The sequence below is a fragment of the Pterocles gutturalis genome, unplaced genomic scaffold (genome assembly GCF_000699245.1).
Source record: "Pterocles gutturalis isolate BGI_N339 unplaced genomic scaffold, ASM69924v1 scaffold733, whole genome shotgun sequence".
Classification (NCBI taxonomy): Eukaryota; Metazoa; Chordata; class Aves; order Pterocliformes; family Pteroclidae; genus Pterocles; species Pterocles gutturalis.
The window spans coordinates 87,161-101,825 of NW_010120426.1; the positions used below are offsets into that span (position 1 = coordinate 87,161).

Sequence of the window (14,665 nt, forward strand, 5' to 3'; positions counted from 1 at the left end):
GTTTCATTTTCCAAGGCCGGATTACCCAGAAAATGATAGTGTTTTAAAGTGGATAAAGCAATTTTCTCATTAAAGAACTTGTGGTAGGCTTACACTGACCTTTAAAAGAAAAAAAAAATCTTGAGGTTAAGACAAAGAAGTAACTGTGCGGATAATGGATTTTTCAGATTGGTGTCCCAATCAAATAATAATAGCAAAAAAAGAAACAATCTGTTCAAGTGAAATGTATTTTTGTCTATTTTCTTTATTTTTACAGGTAAAAAAAAAATATTTAGAAACTGATCTGTGCCAGGAGTGGGAGCAGGAGCACTCTATTGTGGTAAGTAACCTTAATTTTCTTTTTTGATCCAAAATTAAATGTTTTCTGTTAATCTTAAAAAGTACCTTAAGTAGCTGGAAACATCTAATTACAATAATTTCAAAATAATTGTTTTCCTTTTTTTAAGTCACCCCTGCCTAAGTATAATTTATTCAGCCAAATAATGTCCATTGCTTTTCTTTCTTTCATTGGGGATTTTTTGGTCCCATGCAAGTTTCTCCCCACCAAATCTTTTCATATCTGTGAAGAAGCAACTAGCTTATATTTGTATTTGTGTGCTGGAATCCAAAGCTTACATTTTGTCTGCACTAAATCATAATCTTGCCCATTTTAGCTTCCCAGTCATCATTTCAGGCATGAGAATACTTTTTGAGGAGCTCTCGGTCAGTGATCTCCTCATCCAGCTGAGCAGAGCAGCAAAGTGCCACTGATTGAAAAAACAGCTGGGGACAGTATGTTTTGAACTCAGGCCCTCTGTGTTTTGATCAGGACATTGAAAGCGTCCTTTTTAAAAAATTTATTGGCCTTGTTGAATAATGGAATGTCATCATATAAAACCAGTTCTCTGAATACATCAGAAAGCCTTGGCTGAACCTCTACCTTGGCTGTACTTCGCTATGTCTCACTTCCCAAGGTAAGTTTAAAAAAAAAAAAATTCCCCAACATAAAGCTCAAAGCCTGATGAAGTTGTTTTTTTTTCTTTCGTAGATTAACAGGTAGAGCAGAAGAACTGCAGTTGACACAGTGCAGGGTAGGATTTGATTTCCTTGTTCAGATAAACACGTGCCCTCTAATTACACACCTTACTACAGGGAGCAGCATTTCTTACACGACTGTGTATAAAATCCTTGCCGTCAGGACTGCATGAGCTGCTTAATTTTTCTGTGCTACCTGGATTAATATTTCCAGGTGTGGATTTGTGTCAAGAATTGGGAGTGCTGTAACCTTTTATTTTCCCGCTGCCCTGGGCAAAGCATCCCATCTGCCACTGAGGACATAACAACTGCCCAGGTTTTCTGTTTTCAGCACTGCAGATTGAGACTTTGAAGAAGCTTTTTTGAGTCCTCAGCTTGCAGGGATATATAGTGACTGGCTACTGGAAGCTGTTCCCTTGCACAGAAAAGACAGTGACTTAACTCTATTCAAAGCATCAGCCTTGAGCGGCACGGGAGCCGCGGGGGAGCCGGCTTCTGCACTGGGCAAGGTTGGCGATGGGCAACTGCTGAGCAAATGGGGATGTGCTGTGCACCATGCCACGATCAGGGACTGCGTTCATTGCTGCACAATTCCTACAGATTCCCGTTCAGATCAGGGCAGGCTTCATATCCATGTCTCAGGGGTGTCCTAATTTGTTTCACTGAGTCTTACAGGAGGTGTAAATGTTAATAGGGATTCCTTGCTAGGATTATTCTGGTAATAAAACAGTAATTATATTGCATTCATTTGCAAAATGAAATGACAGCTTGCTTCCCGCTTTTTCTCCATTCTATAGTTAACAGACTTTCAATTACTACCTTACCAAGGTCTGTTCTAAGCCAGATCATGAGAAGAGCCAAGCACAGGCACTCCCCGCATTGTTCTGGCTCTATTGTGGACCTATCTTCACCCAAAACATCGCCTGGCAATAAATGTTGATGATACCATTCTAGGATAAAATTATCTTCTTGGCTGTAATTTGTGGCTCTTCTCCTCACCAACGCCCCTGGTGCAACCTGTTCTTATTTTTCCGGTGATTTCACTGGATCAGTGTGGATAAGTGATACTAATGCGAAGAATGTTGTGGCCATGTATTTTTTAGGCAAATACTTTAAGCTATACCAAATGCTGCACATTTGCAGCACATTTTCATGGCTTTTGGGGGCTATCTGGATCTGACTCATATTGCCTTACTGTTCCACTCTAAAAACTACATTATTCTGCTACCTGTGATCTTCCTTTGAATATTTATATCGCAAGCTCTGCAAAGAAATTTACTTTATGTGGTGCAGTTGAGCAGTGCCTAGCATAAACAAACGGAGAGCACAGTACTGCAGAGAGTAACTACATTGGCACTCTGTTATGTCTCCCAGAAATTTCCAGAGATTTTTGTTTTGTTTTGCAGTTTGTTAAACTAACACTTTAACCAGCTCCTTCCCCGCATCCCATTTTTTCGGTGCATTTTGCTGCGGGTGCTCTAATGGCTTCAGATAGATATTTTTGTAGCAACTTCATTAATAATTCAGAAATATTAAACCCACATTTTTAAAGAACAACAACAAGAGTACTCAAAGATCCACATACTGTTATTTTTCTCCCTCCGTAGGACTTGAGGATTTTGACCTGTGGCGATGCTTCGGTGCTTTTGACGGCCAGCTGGGGTCTGCTCTCCCGAAAATGGCCATTGCAGGTGTCCAGCACCACGGTGTCACCGCCTTCTCGTGCAGCCACGCCGCAATTGCAGGCGGTGGCAGAGCGGTGGCCTCCACAATCCCACTGCCGGACATGGACTTCAAACACCCGTGACGTGCTCCGGCACAAAAGGAAGGTACCGATTTTATAGTTATCGTACCGCCTAAACAGCAGGAAACCAAAAAGAGGATTTAGAGCCCGGAGAATCAACCTGTGATGGCTGGTTGTTGGTACTTGTACAACGGTGCTCTTTAATTACACCAGCATGGTGGCTGGCCTTGAAGGAAGGAAAAATCAACACGCGGGGAAGCGTTTCCCTGGCACCGTAAGGAAGGGAACGCCGTCGCAGTTGTTAGGTGGAAGTGCATAAGAATTCATGTGAAAAGTGGGTAGCTGTCTCCCAGCTGCTGCTATGGCAACGGGCATGGATATAAAGGATAAACATTTGATAAAAGCAAATGGGAAAAAGTCCCTGCCTCCAGGCCTTAATAAATATGTTTTGGTTCTAACCAGATGCTTTACAGCATGATATTCTTCAAAGCAAAATCAGTGCTCAAATAACCTCCACCATGACTAATCACTAACTTTTACAAGGCTGACTGTGGCTACGTGAATACTTCGTATGAAAAACTGGAATTCTGCTGAAAACCTGCTCAATTGGAGTTGGGTCCCCCCTCAATAACTTCACTGTAAGTACGACTTTCACTCTAAACGGATTGTCAATCAGCACGTTGCGGTGCGCTGAACACTTTAGGATGTTCATTCTTCTCTGTACAGGAAGCCTTATTCCATGCGAGTGAGGCCAGGAGCAGAATAACTTTGCAGGCGCTTGCCCTCAGCACAAGCCAGGTAAAACTCCTCCTGCCTGCAGCCCGTTGGGTTTCGAAACAAAGACCTGCATTAGGGTCCTCCTCTACTTGTGCCTCTCTGTTTTCTCACTCCGTAAGTTTGTCTCATTCTTGCTCTATTTTATTCTAATGTGGTGTATAAAAGTAAAGAGAACAGCAGCTGCGTACTTTATATATAGTTGCTGGAGTTATCTTCACACAAGCCAACAGCTGCTGTCTTTAAAACTGATGGATTCTTCTGCCTCCTTTTAAGGCACTGCATTTAGTTTTAAACATGCTTTTTATGAAATTAAATATTATTAAAACTAAGCTATAAACTGATATTAATAAGCCTTATTCTTTTCTACAATAAAAAAAATATAAAAGGAACCTATAAAATACCTCAAATAAATGCAAGGATTGTTTTTAAGCACTGTCATACAAAAATCAATACTTTTACATTTTGTTAATGTTTCCTATACAGAGGAACAAAGAGCTAGAGAACCAAGATTTTTTTAGCATGTGTATATCTTCATTTTATTTCTCTTCAGAATAAGAGCCGTAGAAAGGTATGAAGCTTAAAACACAGTAAGAATTTATATCCAACTGCTTTTCTCTGCTAGAAAACACATCTGACTTTATCTTTCATCTTGAAAAACTTAGTGAAGTTGGCCATAAAATGATAAGATTTTGAATGGCTCTGTCTCATCTTATTTTCTAATCAGGTACATAAATCCTAACTCCACTGTGCAGATGCTGTTGCTAAGATTGATTAGAACTAAGGACGACGTAAAAACCAGATAATCTCTTTCAACATCAAGCATTAGCAGCATTTGGATGTCTTCACAGGAGAGACAGAGGAGACAGGATGTTTTATGAGAATTACCTTCCACAGGTTCCTTCAACAGGGGGAGCTTACAAGAAAAGGGGTTTAGAGAGATTGATGGAAAATAATCTATCAGAATGGCTGTACCCAGACTCTTCAGCTGTATCTGGTAAATAAGACTGTGTTAGCATACACAAATATAATTGGAGTTATGTGGGCTATTTACTGCTTAATAAGCACTGAGAGTGGACCCCATCCAACTCTTCTGGAAGCCACTTAGAGTCTTTCAATTGAGTCATGGCATAGATTGCATAGCACATAACGAATCTGCAACATGTCTAAATTGGAGCTTTCAGCTGCCTTTGAATTACTTGAATGGATAATTGAACATAGTCACGTAAACTTGTGATGTTTGTACAACTGTAATTGTGATAATTTGATTCTTTGGCCAACATTTGAGAAATCAAATTGCAGCATTGCGGTGCTAAAAGCATGAAGTAGAGTTACTGGAGCTCTTGCATGAGGGAGCTCTGCATATCCGTTGTGACACTGCTTGTGTCTAAATCGCCCTCCACAGAGCACTTCCACATCCTGCTGCCTGAACGGTCTGCAGCAATGGATGGATTGGGTGGAAAGTGGTTCCCTCCCCCCCCATCCATGTGGTTGAGTTGTTTTTCAAGGAACGCACCAAGTTCTTGTCCCAACATGAAGTCATGACTCAAGTTGTGCGCTTAATCCAGGAATTCTAAAATGCTACAAAGTCTTTGGTTATGACAGTCGGATCATAGAATCATAGAATCATACAATGGTTAGGGTTGGAAGGGACCTTAAAGATGCTATTGGAATCATTTCTGTTGGTTCACAGTAAGAGAGGGACAGAAGGGAATATAAATACACAAAACCAATTACTACTAGTAGCGTTAGGTTAACTAACACGATACACTTGCTCTTCACCAAGCTACACTTCCATCTTTTTAGTAATGCGGTTATTATTGTTGCTGCTCCTGAAGATTTTCCACCATAATTTTACCACCAAATTATTTGATTTGTGGACACATCCCTCTGGGCTCCCTCTTTCCTTGCTAGTAAGAACTATTTTGGGCTGGTTGTGACCCTAGGAAGTGCTGAGTGATGCTGGAGGATGCCCTCTGCTTTCAGAGTGCTCCTCACTAGGTACTGGCTATGTTCGCAGAGAGCAAAGCTATTGGGTTATGTTCAGCAGTTACGGGATGCTTGGGGACATATAAACTTCTATAGACTATAAAAAAAACCCAGCACATCTGGGAGGGCTACTGATGCCCAGGACTCACTTGTGGGCTGCTCTGATGAATGCCATTAAAACCAACGACAAGTGTGAAGCTGTGCAAGCTGAGGGATTTTGTCATTGTGCAGGAAATTATGTTCTTGCCTGAGCGATAATATTGATGGAGGGTTAGGGTAAATGTTTGAGAAACCTGAAAAATATTTTTCCTTTTTTTTAAGGGAAAATGCAAAATAACATGAATGGTATATATAGTTCACCAATCAAGAAATATTTCCCTTTTTATATTTTACCTTAAAAGAATTTTCTGCATATTTAGTTTTAAGCTAGTACTTCATATTTAAGAACCTACAATTTATGGCATGAAAAGCTTTTATATTTATAATGCACCATAACTAGTAATGAGGGCTATACTTTTGCTTTACCAGGCTTTCACATTTGTTTAATTTAGAAGGTACTTCGCTATAAAAGGAAGTGCTCTCTCTGGATTCAGCTGGTATAATTAACGCTATTCCACATCTATGCTCGAATATACACAAATTGATTGTGCTTACACTGTAAAATACGACACATTCTTCTTTGATTTCCAGTCACTTCCTTTGGTCAAAAGAATTAAGAGATTGTAAGATAAATATTTCTACAGAAATGTAATAGCAGGAGGCATGCCAAAGGGGAGTGTTATCATTAGAAGTGGGAGTTAGGTATTTCAGTTATCTAATGAATAGCTAAGTACCTCAGATGTAATGTAAGCTTGGTATGTCAGATTAAAAATCATTGAAAACATCACTACAGAAGTTACAAAATGAAGTATTATTGTGAAACCTCATGGAACAACCTATACATTGGAAGTGACCTTCTCAGTATGAAAATTTTACTACCAAAACCAAATAATCTTCCAGTCTTTTGATTTTCACACCATTTTTTCAATTTTCCAACAAATCTACTAAAGAAATTATTTGAAAAAATATTTTTAAATTAAGTTAAATTTTTAATGCATTTCATTTAAATTTTGGAAACCAAAGAAATGTTGCAGTTTTCTATTTTTATATGTCTGATTTCATCCTCACTCTTCTCTGTTGTGTATTTTTCCTTCCCTTCCCCATTGCTAATGGGAAAGTAAAAAGCAACTTTGTGAAAGGCAGGAGTATGTTTACGTGCATGCCCGTTTGTGTAGCAAACACTCCTACTGTTTTGCTGTTGGCAATGTTCCTCATCTTCAGGCTTTCCTTTGCTTTTCATGTGACAGTTGTTCAGCGAGCCATCCCCAGGACTCGAGTGGGTGGAAGGAGTGCCAAAGAGACAACGGATCACCACCCATCCACAGCAGCGCTGCCTACAACATTTTGGTCTTGTCTGCTGCCTCCTGGTAAGCTGACCTACAGGCTTTGTGGTGGAACAAATGGATTTCCTTGAGTTATGTTGTTTGATGGATGTTCTGTTGATTTCAGAAGCAGTTTTGGTTCTTTATTCAGCTTTGTTTGCTGCCATCTTTGTAGCCAGATAGAAGTGGGTAAAGGCTGCTATTTCCTTCAGTTCTCTTTGACTAATTCTGCATGTTTCTTTTCTTTCCTGTGTAATGTTCTCACCTGAGCCTGTGTCTACAGATCACTATAAGTCTTTAGGCTGTAGGTTTGTATAGAAGCAGGAATTGCATTCCCCACTCCTTAAACACAGAGCTTTAAAATCATTTGGTAATGTGTTAACATTTTTTTTTGGATAGGCAGACAGAGTAGTTGCTTAACTGATGTGTAATAGGGTGGCATAATCATTACTGTAATTGAAAGAGAAATTATTTACAATAATAAATGGGAATATAAGTAGGAGTAATGGAACCGTGAAATGATGGGTAAGAAACTTGGCTGAATATCAAGAAGTGATATATGTTAGTGAAACAACCTAGTTATTGAGATGGCAGAAGCCCCATCAGCTTGGCTCGTTTAAAGCTACACTGGACAGAGAAGTAATGAATCCATCCACAAGGAAGAAACATGCAGTTATTAGGGGCCAAGATAATCCTGGGATTTTTCTTTTTCAAGGCTGTGAACCTTATTTTAGATTTTTTTTTTTTTTTTCCTGTGGAAGCAATGTAAAAAAGTGATACATGGCTGAGAGTGTTCCCCCATTCCAAGAGGCTCTTTTCAGTAATTTATGACTTCCTAAACACAACAACCTGGCAGATCACTGTCCATTCTTACCCCTGAATCAGAAGGGAATATTTTAGAATGTAAATGTATAGAGAGTTCTGAAATAATATTGTAATCTAGTTTAATATCCCAGAGCTGAAATAATTACAGATTTCTCCAGCTTTGATGTCATTTCAGATGCTGGACTGAAATTGGGACATTAGGATATCAAAATTAGAATATCACACCCGCCAAGCCTCTGTGGACGCTGTGCATCTAAAGTCATTATCTGTGCCATGAGGAGGTTAACGGCAGAATGACAAACCTAGAATGTGATCTGAAATGTTAGTTACTTTGAATCAAATGTGCCAGATATAAACTTTAAAAACTTTCTGTTATGTTAAATAGTTGGGGTAAACAGATGAAGGAATGGTTAGGGAAGTTCTCTGCAGAAAAGCTCTGTACAGTACGGGTTGTCAAACACAAAGATACCACCTTTGGCTCAGTAGGTCTATAAGCAACTTGTCATTGGATAATACAGGAGATCTGGACAGTAAGGGAGGATGTACAACCTTATTTTTGCACTCTTTAAATTCCCTGGTATCTGCAATTTAAAATTTCTGGACTTCCTTTATCTGAGACAGTATGGCCATAGTCATTAACGAGAGTTCTGTTTGAAGAACACTTTGGGATCTGACCTGTGTCTTGTAAAAATTATTCAGACTCAAAACCATTGCCACTTCAAAATTAATCCATTTCTAGTCCTTTTGTTAAAAGGGGCATAAACAGCTGGAAGGAAACCATATGTTATGGAAGCACTACATTAATCACTATAAGCAAACTAGTACAACGCTCTTTTGATATTCTAATGTAAAACCAAATGCATGCTACATCCAGAAACTGAAAACTGCAGTAATTGAGCCAAATTATTTCAAAGTAGAATACTCACCATCCATCAAATGTGATAATGTGTGGATCAGTGAAAGAGTAGCAGTTCCCTGTTGGGAGGTCTCGAACTGTGACCTAGTTAAAATGAAATGTGTAATGAATACAGTCTACGCAGCAGTTTTTCTTCATTACTGTTCCTCACAAAACATTAGGGGCAGGATTCATGTGTCAAGTACAAACTAAAACCTGACTTCTAAACCGCGATTGCGAATGGGTACCAAATAGGCTTCGCTTTCAAACAATGGAATTTAATCACATACAATAAGGGAGTTCAAAGTGTTCCTGTCCCACCTGATGTGATGCCCTGTCTTTCTTTATCTGGTAAAAAGTGAAGCTTTTTTGTTAAACTTTTTTGCTAAGAAGTAGATCATTTACTGAAATTATCAAGAGAGTAGAGTGCTCATTAAATTGTACTGATTTTAATGCCTGAAGTATGGTAGAAGGTATGCTGTAATTAAGTAGCATTAGCATGTTTTAGTAGTAGTCACTGCCTGTCCCCTGATTTGACCTTTGAGTTCCTGATACAGCATCTGAATAGCTGATTTACATATTTGATGTGCAGGTTATTGATCGGGTACTGGTGACGAGACCCCAAATCAGGTTGCTGGAGCTGTCTGCTTGCAGCACGGGAATAAAAGAGGAAAGGATCTGCTATAGCAACAGAGATCTGCAGCTGCACCAGCTCTTGGTTACGTGGGTGCAAGCTGGGTCACAGATGAGGTTGGGTGGTCCTGGTGCCCTGCAAGGAGCAGATATGCCTGCAAAAGCCAGAGGCAGGACATCTGCCTTCGAAAGTGCAATACCTGAATCTTGGGCAGTGCTGGGTCTGCACTGCCACATCTGCTCAAGATGCTGCTTTTTCATACTCTGCTATCCAGTTCTCAGAAATGCAAGACTGGTTGTGTAGGGATTCGCAATACAAAGAGCTCCCAGTCATTCTGGTGGGAGTGATGAAGTGTTGTGATTTTCCCAGATCCAGCCTGCCAGGCTGATTTCTTGGCCAGGGCTGTTAATTCTTTGCTCACTCTTTGCCCATGAGAAGTCCAGAGGTGCAATTCAGTTAGTTCTGCCACGATCCGCAGAGCGGGGAAGAAGAATGGCCACTATATCCTTGTGCAGTCTTTCAGTGACAAAACAGAACTTAGCTTTTAGGAACAGTGGCAAAATTAAATAAATGAATAAGAGGGTGAAGGCAGAACCACACTTCTTGACAAAATTCCTTACCTGTGGCAATACATCTTCTGTATTTCAAAATGCCACTTAACCATCACACAGAGACACTGCTTAGACACCCACCGGTGTCTAGCATCCCAAAATGTTTAGAATGATGGTCTTGAGGAATGAAAAACTGAACACTGCTTTGAACAGCATTTTGATCTGAGGTCAATTGTATCATTTATTTCTACAGTGTGATATAAGGAAATATCTCAGACTTTTCCCATTTTCTCCACGGCTGCAACCTTCCTAAGTAAAATGTTTGCACAAATAAATCCAGATGGCCCTTTCTGCTCTGCTCGCTTCTTGCATGAAACCAGCAGACGATGCAAGTCCTTGTTGCAGGCAGTCTTAATTTGCTGAAGAAATCCACTTTATCAGATGTCTCAATGTGTCAGGACGTTATGCCCACCATTTCCGTTCAATTTTCAGATAAATCAAAAATATTTGAACAAGTCTGAAGGACTAAAGACTACATGAATTTTAATATATGGATTTTTTCTTGACATGTTACAGGAACGATGTTGCATTAACACCTCTAGTTAACTGCAAAGCAGCAATGGGAAAATGGGGCGGGGGGGGTGGGGGGAAGAGAAGGTAGTGGCTAATATGTTTCCATAGATCAAGTTTTAACTGAGATAGATGGCATTCATTATTAAAATTGATTAATTCAATTTCACACTTGCTACATTTTCGTGTTTTAATGGAAGCGTTTGTAACTTCAAGAAAAAATATGGATATGTGAGCGCACTACACTGAATTAGCGGCAAATTCTGATTTAAGAACCTTAAAAAGCTTAGAAGAAGCCTGTGCTGGTGAGGAAAGGATATATCACATGCCAGACATTTTGCCTTTGAAGACAAAAATTATTTTGGTCCAATTTAATCTCATTCTCTCATGAGCAAATCCACAAAAAATCAGGGCAGTGAAATTATAGATTTCATTGGGGATTTGTTCTTGGTTACTTAAAATATACCAGCTTGGATGTGCCACTGCCCTGAGAAATTTAGCTGAGTCAAATCCACACTCTGGTTCATTCTCTCGGGCGGTGGGATTACAGCTCTCAAACCTCCCAGCCATGTACCTGACCCAGCTTCACAGACAACGGGCTGGTCCCTGCTCACCACGCTCCTTTGGCCAGGCTTTCTGCAGGGACAGCACGGCTTGCTCCCTTGATTGATTCTTATTATTTTTATTTTGGACATTTTGTACAGGGATAAATGAAGAGATGGAGCTGCTGCCTTTGTCATCGGAGGGGTCCTGGTGATTCCTGGCACAGTCACAAATTGAACAGGGTAATGCTGAGTCCTAGTCCTCCTTTGTCGTTACTGAGGCACTGCCTTTCCTCTCTGCTTTTTCAGAAACTGGTCTCCAAACCCTCAGTTTCCCCTCCTGCTTGAAAAGGTGCTATCTCCCTAACCCGAGTTCTCCCTCTCTCCTCTCTCAACATACACAAGCACACCTGGTGTCATCTGTAATCCAGCTGTTGGCCTTACTGATGTGCTGACTAATAATCAAACCTAAATCTGTTAAAGCAAAAGGCTTTACATATTCATTTTCTTGGATTATACAGAGGCTGTTTTGGTTTATTCTGATTACAGCAGTCCCCAAATGTTTATATGGTTAAGGTTTATTGTCGTTTTTGCAATACTAAACTTCCCATTTAAATTTGAAACATTTTCCAAGTTATTTTAGGACCCGACCTTCACATCCTTGGGTGTGTAAGCCCTCCAAAGCAAATCCCTCTGGCCGACTGGCTCAGCTCTGATGCGGCTGACGCGGTTCCCATCCTGAGCAAAGTCTGTCACGGCTGTCACCGTCAGCGTGGCTGCTGCACAGCTGCTTTCGGAGCAGGGTGCCCTCAGCAGATCCACCCAGCATGCCGAAAGGGCGACGTTTGGGGGGCCCGGTAACCGGCTATCTAAAATGAACAGGAAGACCAAGTCTGACAAGAGTTATCCAAACAGTTGCCCATACTCTGTTTACCATCCAACACAAATGTTTCACATTCCAGGACACACATGCCTTGAAACCAGATGGGGTTTGCATGAAGACTGACTCAATCTGGCATCCCTCTGCACATTTTACTGGGCTTTTTTTTTTCTTCCCTGCAGTCAACAGTTTTCTAAAACTCAGTGGTGCTTTTCTTTCCACAGGTGTTAATATTTCTGGAATGACAGTCTTATCTCTATGTGTCCGTGTCCAGGGAATGAAGACAGTAGTTCTCATGACAAAGAAAGAGATGAGTCTGTGTTTCTGGAAAATATTTCTCTTTCACTAGCTTTATTATAAAGAGGTATCAGCTGTGAATTAGTTTAAAATGGACAGAATTTTTGACCTGGAAAGGGAGGGTTCTTGAGTCCGTTTTTAGTGAACGTTGGATCCACACCAGGAAGGCAAATGCAGCAGATTTGTATTTCTATTTTTGGCTTAGCTAGGTTATGGTACTTTACTTTCCAGTCTGTAAAATGATGGTATTTTTATTTCTATTTTTCACAGAGGCATTGTGAGGATAAATTCACTAAAAGAAGGTGGAAAAGTAAGACGTTATGGTGGTACTGGCTATGTAAGTATCTGCGATGGGCAGGGAAGGGATGGGTGGTGACAAAATCAATATGGCAATGGCAACCCAAGTCATTCATGCAGCTCTGCCTCTCCACATCCTATCTTTCCTGAAGGAACCTCTTCTAGCAGAAGACTGGTAGTGTCCACTTCTCATTGGTCCTAACCCTTCATGCTGAGATCTCAGGTAAAGGACAAAGCTGGATTTTTGTTTCCATACGTGTGTTTATTTACAAATGCTGAATTAGGATAGCGTTTGGTTCTAAGAGGTCTGGTCTGCATTTTACATAGCGTGTATCTGCTCCTCAAGAAATCACCCATCCCTTCATGAATCCTTTGGTGGGTGAAGAATGAAATCATGGCCCTACTGAAACCAGTCAGAATCTTGTTGCTGATTTCAGGATCAGCAGCATTTCTGTCAAGTATTTAGTTTTCTGTCCCAGACCATTAATTATCAGCTGAGAAGAGCAAAGTTCTAGAAATGGTGGCAACTGAATTAATCTGACATGAAAATAAGTGATTTTCATATCATTTTTCCCCTTTGTAGAATTGCTTAATAATTTATAGGAGATAGCATTCAAGTATTTTAAGATGGTATTTCTAACATGATCAAAAAAATCAATGTTTTATTCCTTATGGAAAAGACTCATAAAATAGCATTTCAATTAACCCTGTAGAGTTCTACAGGAACTGAACTAAAAGCTTACAAATAGGAACAGCATGTTATCTGTCATATCAAATCCTCAAAGGCTGCCTCATGTTCTAGAAAAGTCCTAGGTTCATTTTCAAGGTTCTTGATTCAATTAAATTGGAGGTTTCCATGAGGAATAGTTATTGCCATTACAGACCCATGAGCTGTGCTCACAACCCAGAACAAAAGTTTAAAATCAAAGAAAATAATCTTGTCAAAATAGTAATGATAAACTTAACAGAAGCCGAACTCCAGTGGCTCTGCTGTGCCTTGGCATTCATTATGACATTGTCTGAACTTAGAGAGATATTTCTGTGCTTGTAATTAGCTTTCTTATCACTTATTCCCTACATAATTAGCACAACAGTCTTGTTATATGGATTCAGTCAGACAAGGAGCTTGTCAGTTAATTTATTCAGCACAAATGAAACTCAGCTGAAGTTATTTTTATTTTCAATTTATAGCACTGCGGCCGACATTACATTTTTCAGAAGCCCACAGTGTTCCTTCAGATAAACTAATGGACCCTACAGACAATAAAGGCAGAAAACAGGTGGTTATGCAGGCACCCAGCAGCAGATACTCAACCTTAAGTATATCTAGATATCTCAATTGATCATAAATGGCCACAGTGTTGTCCAAGGAAATAGCCTCAAGATGGAGCAATCAAGGGCTAGAGCTGGTTGTTCATTTAAACTGCAGAAATTTTCCATTTCAGTGAGAAGTTCCTTCAAAGATGAGGTAATTGGTCCAGTTCTGTCTCCATCCTGGGACCTCTTGGCACCAACATGCCAAGCCCGTTGACAGCTTGAAAAATAAAGCTGCTTCTGCAAGTCTTGCCTCACCTCTTTCTTCCAGTCAAATGGGCATTGTGGGACTGGAGCAGACCCTGGCAAGGGGTCAGCCCGCGTTCGATCTATAGAACTCAGCCTCCCCCACTTGAGAGTTCCTGGACCATGCGTTCATTGGCAGTGAGATTTTGAAAGCCTTTACCAATGCCTAAGAAAATGTGAGTTAAAAAAATAAACTTGCCAGTTTATGTGACTAATTCTCATTTGATCCTCATAAATGGTAGGTGTCTGAGATGCTTGGAGCCTGTGGGGATGTCCCACCACACACCAGTCTGTGTTCTGAGCTACCTCAGTCTCTAAGCAAATCTGTTCCCGTGAGTTCAGCGGATGTTTGCCTGATGGACCGGCAGAGAGTCTAAGCCAAGAGCAATATGTAGAACGGAGCAGCACTGAGCCATGGAGAAATGCAAAGTACTCCACATATGAGAGCCAACACAGCTGCTGGAACCATAAGGTGCTGTTCAGTTTAAGATCATTGTGTTATGATACCATTCAATTTTTTTTTTCTTCTGTCTAAGCACTTGGTTGATGATGGGGAAAGAAAGGAGAGGGATTTAGAAAGGGAAAATATCTGGGTTTTGCCAACATTATTTTCTGAGCTGGCTTTTTTGTGGGCAGAGAGACTGTGGCTGGAATCCTATCTCTACACATTTT

The 14,665-nt window shown here is 40.3% G+C and overlaps 1 protein-coding gene across 1 annotated transcript in view; it reads right to left on the reverse strand.

The window, feature by feature from the left end:
• LOC104464245 (von Willebrand factor D and EGF domain-containing protein-like) overlaps positions 1-14,665 on the reverse strand; it is a gene marked incomplete at its 3' end in the record, with an annotated part of 110,023 nt that overhangs the window by 63,909 nt on the left and 31,449 nt on the right. Inside the window, exons 7-9 of the mRNA XM_010076898.1 lie at positions 11,611-11,828; positions 8,694-8,767; positions 2,600-2,870 (exon numbers count right to left, since the gene is read on the reverse strand). Coding sequence (XP_010075200.1) covers positions 2,600-2,870; positions 8,694-8,767; positions 11,611-11,828 — 563 coding nt within the window. The remainder of the gene's footprint in view (positions 1-2,599; positions 2,871-8,693; positions 8,768-11,610; positions 11,829-14,665) is intronic.